The 11,333-nt window shown below is 37.7% G+C and overlaps 1 protein-coding gene across 2 annotated transcripts in view; it reads left to right on the forward strand.

The window, feature by feature from the left end:
• The window catches only part of LOC107548904 (phospholipid phosphatase-related protein type 4-like), a 30,050-nt gene extending 19,417 nt beyond the window's left edge, over window positions 1–10,633 (forward strand). For both annotated transcript variants that reach the window (XM_016229767.1, XM_016229768.1), the window contains exons 3-7: window positions 1,413–1,542; window positions 2,734–2,929; window positions 4,442–4,499; window positions 5,572–5,745; window positions 7,451–10,633. In XM_016229767.1, coding sequence (XP_016085253.1) covers window positions 1,413–1,542; window positions 2,734–2,929; window positions 4,442–4,499; window positions 5,572–5,745; window positions 7,451–8,860 — 1,968 coding nt within the window. In that variant the 3' untranslated portion in view covers window positions 8,861–10,633. The remainder of the gene's footprint in view (window positions 1–1,412; window positions 1,543–2,733; window positions 2,930–4,441; window positions 4,500–5,571; window positions 5,746–7,450) is intronic.
• Window positions 10,634–11,333: the final 700 nt, after the last annotated feature.

An 11,333-nucleotide genomic window follows, 5' to 3' on the forward strand; every position in this document is an offset into this window, starting at 1 on the left:
ATACAGTATATATATATATATATATATATATTAAAGAATTATAATTATAATAATACAGTAATTAATTTATTGATTTATATTAAATATTTGTTTGTATTATTTAATATAATAATTATATTTAATATGTATTTATTGCAAATTATTTAATTATTTAAAACAGTAATTATATTAATTATATTTAAATTATTTCATATAGTAATATATAAAGTATGTGCGTAACTGGGATGTTTTCAGCTTCCAGGAATTGTGTACAGATCCTTGCAACATGGAGCCATGCATTATCATGCTGCAACATGAGGTGATGGTCGTGGAAGAATGGCACAACAATGGTCCTCAGGATCTTGTCACGGTATCTCTGTGCATTCAAAATGCCATCAATAAAATGATGCACCTGTGTTCGTTGTCCATAACATACGCCTGCCCATACCAGAACTTAAATGATTTTAGCAAATGGCTGCAATATAACAAAGAGTGAAAAATTTAAGGGGGTCTGAATACTTTCCGTACCCACTGTATATAATTTATTTATATTTACTATAATAATGATATTTAATATTTACTTATCAATTTTAATTAATTTATTAATCAATTTGCATATATATAAAATACAAAAATAAATTATATATAGTAATTCAATTATATAATACATATTTTATATATTTTGTAATAAATATTTTAGATGTTTATTTCTATATATATATTTTTTTTTTAATATAACAATGAATAGTATTATATATTACTATATTATATATAATATTTATAATATTTAACAATTATTTAAAAATATATAATGACTATATAATATAGATATTATTTATAATGGGTTTATATATTAAGTATTCAAATCTTTTTTAATTAAAAAATGCCCAGAGCTAACTATGCCATTCTCCTACAATGTGGTGAAGGAGTGAAGGGACCAAGGACCCAAACAAGGTTTTATGACCAGTTGAGCTGAAATTATTCATCTCCATGAAAGCCGCACTTCACAGCTCTTCTGTTTGTGCAGAAGTCAGTGGGTGCATGATTTTCAGAAGACAGGGAGTTGAAACGCCGGGGACAGATCTGGAGCAGATTAAGGATGGATGTGTCTTTGATGCACACTGACAGCCCTGCTTAAGATGGGCATTAATACATAAGTGTGCGATGATCAAAACGACCGCTCTCTCAGCCCAAGTGAGAGCTGATTGCATTATGGCTCATCAAAACTGTGCATTTACAAGTAGACAAGGACATTATGGCGGTTCTGTTTAAAGGCATCTGTAGCTTCACTTCAGAGTTTCTGTGTTTGGTGTCAAGGTAAAAAGAACCTCCTGAAGAGTTAGTATGAGACCGTTGAGTGCAATCTGAGAGGAGAGATATCCTGAACATTTGATCCACTTCCACCTCTGACCTGGTGTGTTGCATGTCCACAGATCATGATCGGAGAGGGGATTCTGTTCTGCTGTCTGTCCCGAGCGCAGTGCAGAGGAGGAGCTGAAGCCGATATCAACGCCGCGGGCTGCAACTTTAACTCTTTCGTCCGGCGAGGTGTCAGGTTTGTGGGTAGGTCACATTTCTTGTTGATATCTGTCGTTCACTCCTGATTAGCCTTTATTCCGTTACCTGTGATTAGGGCCCACGTGGAATGTAGAATTTTTTTGACCAGAATTCTTTGAAATGACTACCAGTAAAATTGATAAATATTTGGGACCAAAAATTATTTACAATTTGACCTGACCATGTTTTGCTTAAGTGTTTTTCTTTAATTGCTAATGCGACCTTTTTACACCACAGACTGACAGCTATTCAACCTAATCTATTACATACCTTTCTATCAAAGTTATCTGACATTATCAAGGTGAAGTTGTTCTGACACAGTTTAAGTCATATGTTATTACCATTTTCGGTTACACTTTACAATAAGGTTCATTAGTTAACATTAGTTAACTACTTTAGTTAACATGAACTAAGCATGAACAATACTTCTACAGCATTTATTAATCTTAGTTCATGTTCATTTCAACATTTATTAATGCATTATTAAAATCAAAAGTTGTGCTTGTTCACATCAGTTAATGCACTGTGAATTAACATGAACTAACAATGAACAACTGTATTTTCAATAACTAACATTAACAAAGATTAATAAATACTGTAATAAATGTATTGTTCATTGTTTGTTCATGTTATTTAATACATTAACTAACATTAACTAATGGAACCTTATTGTAAAGTGTTACCCCATTTTCTAAACTATAGCAAATAAACTGTGATAATGTGAGAAAGGTTGAAGGTGTCTGAATACATTATGGTTTGACTGTTCGTTTTTCACTTTTAAAGTTTTCACGCAAAACACAGATTGATATTTAATATCAACCCGATCGCACGGCAATTCATACATTTTTGACAAGGTGGCTAATTCATATGAGTTCGTACAACCTCACTCACGAATTCATACAATTTGTGAAAAATCTTTTTTATAATAAAAAAGAAAAAATATATTTATAAAAATAATATTTTATGAGGTGGCAAATTCGTAGGAAGGAGCAGACCTAACCCCGGCCCAAAACTTAACCGTCACAGAAATCGTACAAAATCGTATAAGTGAGGTCATACGAATTCGTACAAATTAGCCACCACGTAAAATACATACAAATTGGCCATGAGAATAGTGTTGGTCATATCAGCCAACATATTGTTTATCAACTTGAATAAATATCAGTGCTTCACATTCAGTGTCTTTTTTCCTTTCAGGCGTTCATGTGTTTGGCTTATGTGCCACGGCTTTGATTACCGACATCATCCAGTTGTCGACAGGTTACCCCGCCCCCTACTTCCTGACTGTCTGCAAGCCCAACTACACTCACCTCAATTCCTCCTGTGACGAAAGTTTCTTCATCCTGGAGGACATCTGCTCAGGATCTGACGCCGCTGTCATCAACGCCGGCAGGTACGGCTCTGATTCATGGCGAACCGGGACCTAGATCCCTGTTGGATTAACAGTGCCACAGTCATGTGAAACATAGATTATCTTAACCCCCGCTTATACAGACAAGTTGATAAAAAAAGTCTTGAAATATTACTCAAGTGTGAACTCCTGATACTCAGGGATTTCATACGAACGAAACAGGCACAAGAGCCTGCATGGATCAGAGCCAAGCCCCAGTGCAGCCTAAGAATAGAGGCTGTAGATTAAAGGAATAGCTTTTGATGTACTTTTTAACAAGGTTGGTTTTCAAGGGAACAGATGAGGCTGTGGACCATCTCTTCACTAGTGTAGATTCACTAAATAATGAAGTACTGAAGTGGCTTATGAATTTCTGAGTATACAGTACAGTACACTGACACAAATACCGTTTACTCTGTTTATAACTCCAGCTCTGTCTGGAGAGATTCTCTGTTGTGATGATTCGGGAACTCGCTGTCAGACTGAGTTGGACGTGTTGTAGATGTGTTTTTGTAAGAAAAATATCCATATTCAAAATGTAATAATCACTTTAATGTAGCTTGCGCCAACAGTCCAACACGGAAGCAGCTCCGGGCGGATGATGTTTGAGTTCAGCATTGCGCATGCGCCGGTGAGTCTCGTGAAAACCAACGTTTGTTAACGGAAGCAAAGTTTCCTTACTTTAGCAAAGGAAAACCAGTCTCATCTTGGCTTATATCGAAATCCTCCGACATTCTTCTTTACAAATCCTCATTTTGTACTTCTAATAAGTGACCAGTGTTTTGTTTTGATCTCTCCCCTGCGATTCCGCGTTCGTCACTTCTGAGCGGCGCATGCGCAAAGCCGACCTCCATACGTCATCCGCCCGGAGCTGCTTCCGTGTACTATTAAAGTGATTATTACGTTTTGAATATGGATATTTTTCTTACAAAAACACATCGATTCGCTACAGGAGGCCTTTGTTCACCCCCTGGAGCCGTGTGAGACACTTTTTTTATGGATGGGTGCTTTTTATTTAACTTCTTTTGGACTGATGCATGCAACACCCAGTGAGTGCCATTAAACAGCTTGAAAGATCAAAGACAATTTTTAATATAACTCCGACTGGATTCGTCTGAAAGAAGAAAGTCATATACACCTAGGATGACTTGAGGGTGAGTAATTTGTGGGCTAATTTTCATTTTTGGGTTGACTAACCCTATAAGTCATATCTATGATCTAGAGTAGCAGTGCACTACAAACCACGCATTTCAACCCTAGAAACTGCAAAGATACACTAAAAACCACCTTTAACACCCTAGCAACCACATAGAAACGCACTAAAAACCACCCTATACCAACCATACAGCAACACATTAGAAACCACCCCTAACACTCTCCAGCAACCGCATATAAACTCAATATGACAATATGCATCTAGAAGAGAGGTGCTGAGGTGATGTATTTCAAATGCGTCTGCTGTATTCTTTTTCATTTGATGACAGAGTTGATCGCAATTGCTTTCATTTATTTCAGAAAATCCTTCCCATCACAGCATGCAACGCTGGCTTCCTTTGCTGCCGTGTATGTCTCGGTGAGTTAAAGTCAGTCATTCAGAAGCATTCAGGCACTTTCAATTCACTGTGTTGTTAGAGACTGATAAAAATTGGAGCTGCACTTGTGTCACCTTCTGTGCAAAACTGACCCTGATGTGTGGATAAAAGGACAACAGCTCTCCACTGTAATTTGTGCGGCAACATCCAGATGCCTTCATGCAGTTTAGTGGAGCTTGTCAAAGTAGCGAAATGGAGTGTTGGCCCATTTGAGCCGCAGAGTGTGTGTGTGTTTTTGTGTGTTTGTGTGTAATTATCCATTTGAGGGTAGGAATACATTTTTCTCTTTTTTCTTCTTGTCATGAACTATGTGCACATTATATAAGCTAACAGAATGCCAGTAAAGGCATTTAGATTTGCATAAGGATTTATAAATTGGGTATTCTAGACATCATAAGAATGTGTGTTTACATGCACCAATCTTATACCACTTATACATAAAGAGCTAAAAATGTGTAAAGTGTAAACACCTTTACTGGTAGGTGGCAGATTATTTAATGTATGACTGTTTAAGTTTTGATGTCAAACCCAGAGATCAAAAAAACTTGATCTCAAGTGTGGTTTTCAGTCTATATAGCTCCTTTCTCAAGCTCAAGGTCATTTGATTCATTATATAAAACAAAGAATCTGTTATTTATAATGAGCTGATATACTCAATGTGATTTTTCTTAAAGCGCCTATGAATATGCCTGATAAAAGAGCACAGTTTAAGCTATTGAAATGACCTTACACATTGTCATCTTATGTACAGTATGTCTAATAATCTTGAGTCAGTGGGTGGTGACTCATGTCTCTGGGAACCGTACCAACCATCTCACGACTCTGGGGTTTACCAAATCACAAAATGTGCTTCAGTGGTGTAGCGATAATGATACACTCAATCAGCTGAATCATGTGGTTAATTAATTTGGTTTGAAGATTCTTATAATTATCAAAGTGTGTATGAATTTTTTTGCAGTGCAAATGTTATGGTTCTGGCTCCCTACCTGATTCTGCTTTGACTTGGAAACATCACAGAACATCTGTGATCTTGATCGTCTTTTCCTTGTGCAGATGTATTTCAACAGCACGCTAACAGACTCATCCAAACTGCTGAAGCCTCTTCTGGTGTTCTCCTTCATCATCTCTGCCATCATATGTGGCCTAACCCGCATTATTCAGCACAAGAACCACGCCATTGATGTTTACCTGGGCTTCCTGCTAGGAGGGGGCATCGCTGTTTATCTAGTGAGATGAATATAAGCAGATTGTCATATATTTAATAGCATTTTAAAGAAATTTCACAAGACAAAGTGTCTTGGAAATGCAGTTTACTTGCATGTCTAAAACATAAAACATGGACACCATGATTTAGTTAACTAGGACATGTTCCTGGATCAGACTTTTGTTGGTTCTGGAACAACATTCCCATCAAACAATCGTAAGCCAAGCTCTAACACTGCCCTAAAATCAGAGGGAATCAGACATTTTTTTCATGCTCTAAACTTAAGCCTTAAGCCGAACCCTAAAATCGGACTAGTTGACAGAAAAGTTGTTCCAGGACCAAAAAGGGAATTGGAATTTTTTTTATGCTCCAAACTCAAGCTTTAAGTCTAACCCTAAAATCAAACTAGTTGACAGAAAAGTTGTTCCAAGACCAAAAAGGTAATTGTAATTTTTTTTTTCATGCTCCAAACTCAAGCCCTAACCATAAAATTGAACTAGTTGACAGAAAAGTTGTTCCAGGACCAAAAAGGTAATTGTAATTATTTTTTTCATGCTCCAAACTCCAGCCCTAAGCTTAACCCTAAAATCGGACTAGTTGACAGAAAAGCTGTTCCAGGACCAAAAAGGGAATTGGAATTTTTTTCATGCTCCAAACTCAAGCTCTAAGTCTAACCCTAAAATCGGATTAGTTGACAGAAAAGTTGTTCCAGGACCAAAAAGAATATTGATCCAGGAACATGTCCCACTCAAGAAAATTGTGTTACCCACACCGTTATTATTAAAGGGTTAGTTCACCCCAAAATGATAATTCTGTTGTTAATTACTCACCCTCATGTCGTTCCAAACCCGTAAGACCTTCATTCATCTTCGGAATACAAATTAAGATATTTTTGATGGAACTTGAGAGCTCTCTGACCCTCCCATAGACAGAAATGCAACTGCAATGTTCCCAGGTCCAGAAATGTAGTAAGGACATTGGTAAAACAGTCCATGTGACATCAGTGGCTCAACTTCAATTTTGTGAAGCTACAAGAATGCGTTTTGTGCGCAAAGAAAACAAAACCCTGTTGAAAAAAACAGCATATGCTGGTTAGGTATGTTTTGAAGCATGGCTGCTGGTTTGAGCTGGTTTAAGCTGGTCCTTAGCTGGTCATGAGCTGGTTTAAGCTGGTCATGTGCTGGTCCTAAGCTGGTCCTGAGCAGGAGCTAGTTGCTCAGGACTAGCTTAGGACCAGCACATGACCAGTTTAAACCAGTTCAAACTAGCAGCCATGCTTCAAAACATACCTAACTAGCATGTGCTTTTTTTCAACAAGGAAATAACAACTTTATTCAACAATTCTTCTCCCCCGAGTTACTGTCTTCTGCCATTTGAGAGAATCACAACGCATACACACGTTTAACTGTAAGTGTAAACAACACTGATTACACCGATTATGTTCTTGGGTACTCTCCAAAATGGTGGAAGACGTAACTCGAGGGAGAAGAATTGTTAAATAAATTGCTATTTTTGTTTTCTTTGCACACAAAAATTATTCTCGTAGCTTCACAAAATTTAAGTTGAGCAACTGATGTCACATGGACTGTTTTACCTTACTACATTTCTGGACCTGGGAACATTAAAGTTGCATTGCTTTCGATGGGAGGGTCAGAGAGCTCTCAGATTCCACTAACTCTTTAAGTATGTTAGGAAATACAATTGAAATACTGTGTTTTGTCCATCCAGGGTTTGTTTGCTGTAGGAAACTTCCAACCGAACAAGGAGAAACAGACAAGTCAGCTTCACATTCGCAATTCTCATCGAACTATGGCTGACCTTTGCCAGCAAGGTCACCACCTACCTGCCAAGAGCTGCAGTGGCAGCGATGGTCTCTCATCTTCCTGCTCCGAGGGCATCCTGCATCGCAACACCCAACACCACCAGGCTGGATCTCTTAGCAGCCTGAAAAGACCAAGTGGAGATGTGGAGGTTATCACCTGCAGTCCTCCACACAAGCAGAACATGGTGACATTCAACACCTTGCCCAGAGTGCATACGCCTGCCATGGACGAGTCTGCTTTCCGCAACGCCACCATCCACACCTCCTCTGTAGATTCAAGTCGATCGAAGCAGCTGCTGATGCAATGGAAGAGTAAGAACGAGAACCATAAACACTCCCTGCATGCCATGGAAGGCGGACCAGGACTGTCCCCTCCAAACAGCATGGACATCCGCTGCAATTCCGAACCCTCAGCTGTAGGAATCAATGGTGAACATCAGGGACCTGGAACCCCATACCTAAAAATGGCCACTGGAAGTACAACACTACCAAGCAACCCCAGTGGAATTGCTGGCGGTGCTCGGATACCCATGCAGTCTCGGCCTGGTTCCTCGCAGTTGGTGCACATCCCAGAGGAGACACAGGAGAACATGGGTGGCTTGCCAAATACCAGTAATGCCCGGGACAAATGGCTTAAAAGCATAGAGAAGACTGGGGAGAAGGGTGGGGAGGTACCGGTGGTTAGGACTAACTCTAATGGCCAGCCGCGCATCATGCAGGTCATTGCAATGTCCAAGCAGCAAGGTCTCCTGCAGGGGAGCTCTCCCAGTTCTGAGAGCAGCAGCCACACCAGCTCCACTGCACCTCTGCAGCGCTACAAGAGCCTAACTGAGGAGTCTGGAGTTCAAGGCAGCACTGGAGCCATCATTCGGGTGGAAGCCCATCCAGAGAACGGCCGACCCCTGGTGCATGCGCACTCCACGGATGGAAGTGGCTCCTGGACATGGAAGTCCCAAAGCAGCTTCAGACAGTCATTTGAGCTCAATGACTTGAATCGAGACTCGGAGAGCTCAGAATCCGTGAGGGATGGGAACAGTTCTACGGACAGAAAGAAGAATGGCTCTAATGCTCCTAAAGTCGTCGCAGTACCAACTGTCCCTACATTATCTACAGCAGGTAGTGACCACCATCCCAACCAGACCATTTCCACCATCCAGGTCACTCCCATGGAAATGACTGTATCTGGTCCAGAGAGTCGCGATTCGAGCATGCGCAGAAAAACCAGAATCCTTATCCCTGAAAGAGGAAACAGTCCAGACAATACCAGGAATATTTTTTACAAGGGAACATCCACCACCCCAGTTTTCAAAGAGTAGTCAGTAATTATCTTGACATGAACAAAAAAATTAAGAAACCAGAAGAGGTTGGGTGTTGTGTAGACACATATGCTATGTTTTACACATCTCCAATGGCATCACCTGTTATGCATGAGATTATTCACTGACCTAAAATTATATGGTAGCAAGAAAAGCACAAAATCCAGATTTTGGTCAGAATTTTGTTTACATATGACAGTATATCATATGGAAATGGTCTTACCTTTAGTGAAACACTGTGAAGCTGGAACTGTGACCGTGCCAAGATTGAACTGCAACACTGTATTTAAGTATTTAACATCTCAGATATCTTAAAAGATTTTCCATATAGTCATACTTCCACTTATTCATACACTGATAACTATGCTAGCTGAAACTCTTATTTTTGTATTCTATCAATAACTTTTAAACTTGGTGCTGTCCAATTCTGAGAACATTAAAAACAAAAAGTTAAGAAGAAAATAGAAAAAAATAGTGCAGTGCACTCTTCTGAAAACTGTCATTTGAAATTTCTTATGACCATAAGTGCTTAGAATATTCTCTGTAGCAAAATGATAGTCATTAAATGACATGCACTTCACGTTTACTACTTGCAATACAAATACTTTACATACTGTATGTACTGTATCTGTAGAAATGTGCACTTAAATGCACATTCATGTATATTTTATTAGACACATAATATTGTATGTATCAGTGTCTATCCAAAAGAGAAAAATAAAAAAAACCTAAATTTTACGTACAGATAGCAATGAATACTAATGAGATTTATTACTTCCATTTAAGACTATTATTGTGAAAAAAACAAACATTATTATTGCAACTAATGTCTATCTTCCACTCTTTTCTCAAATGTATATTTGCATAACAGAATTAATTTTACTTGTTTCCCTTCAAATAATTCTGAATTCATGTCATAGTTATTTAAAGGTTAGCTGCATTAGTAGCAAAACGATATTCCACGTTGATTTTCTAACTGTGGTTATTCCACTGTGAGCTCCAGTTTTTTAGCCAAACAATCATATTAAATGTTTTATACTGTATACACTTGTGTAGCCGCACACTAAATTTTTTAAACGGCTTTACTGTTCACAAAGAGATTTGCATTGAGCGAGAAGTGGCTCATTAAATCTAGTGTCATCTTAGCTGTTAAAAACTACAGCAGTGACATTTAATTCCATGATCATTTACTGTGTAATTTTTTATAAACTGTAAATGAATGTGCCAAAGGGTATTTTAAAGGGAAGATTCAGTTTTGAAACATTTCTATAGAAGTCTGTATTCTTATAAACCACAAACTCTTTCAGCACAGCTGTAGCCAGTGCATGGTAGTTTGATATTTCACATTTATTTTTGGTTTCCTTTTTGTAAATTATGCATTTGTGTAGCAGCTGCATATGTGATTATTTATACTGAATATAAATGACTTGTTGACAATCTTTATAGATAAAGTCACACCAGAATACACTGTATGTTATCTCTAACATGTTGAGAGATTGTTTAGATACCCGTTAATGTGCACTAACGATTTTAGAAATTCATTAAGCATGCTGGTAGCAGTTTGTGTTTTCTGAGGAAAGTTTTACACTGTAGCACTCTGTGTAACTGTCATCGACACAGTGACATGAGGTTCAGTTTGGATAGGAATGAATCCAGTCGAACCTGTTACAGTGATGTTACGTGTTAGTGTTGCAGCGACCAGACAGAAAAATAATATCAAACTTTGTTAATGTATGTCACCTTTGAGAATACACACAGTTTGTTTCTATCGTTACATGGTTCTGTTTTACTCCAGTAAACAGGGTAGATGAAGAAAAACTGTGCTGTATCAGTGTTTGAATAAACATTTGTCATTTAAAACTGCTGAGTCTCTTAAATAATGAATTGGCTGCACATTTATAATGGCACTTTCCACAAATAAGGCACAAAAACTCTTTTAAAAATGTCAGATTAACTATTACAAATGTTCTGTTTTCTATTTATTTTACTTGAGCTATGCCTTTATTGTTGAATGCAATATAATGTCCGAATACATTTAAAAACTCAATCTGATTTTAATAATTTTTTAACAACAATATTGACTAAACAGACATACAGTCATTTTTTTTAAAGTCAATCAAATAAAAAGTAATATTAAATAAAAAAATGTAAATAAAAATATAATTTTTTTAATAATTTTTGCAATTCATCAGATTATCCCAAAATTATAACACTATGACATATTTAATTATTGGATACTGTCAACTACTGGACTACTGAACTAGGACTTAAATGGCAAAACTGGAATGGGATGCTATTCCTGGAAAGTGCCTCATGTTTCTTCATCACTACTGTCATAATAATGTATAAATATTATGGTGTGAGAATGATTTCTCTGTCAGCTGAGAACAGTCAACAGCCATACACGAATATGACAGACTGGGTCGAATACAGATTCAGGCGTAACGAGTTTAAATCATTGCCTGTGGTCTTT

This window comes from Sinocyclocheilus grahami, unplaced genomic scaffold, assembly GCF_001515645.1.
Source record: "Sinocyclocheilus grahami isolate Dianchi unplaced genomic scaffold, SAMN03320097.WGS_v1.1 scaffold357.1, whole genome shotgun sequence".
In the NCBI taxonomy this organism is placed as follows: domain Eukaryota; kingdom Metazoa; phylum Chordata; class Actinopteri; order Cypriniformes; family Cyprinidae; genus Sinocyclocheilus; species Sinocyclocheilus grahami.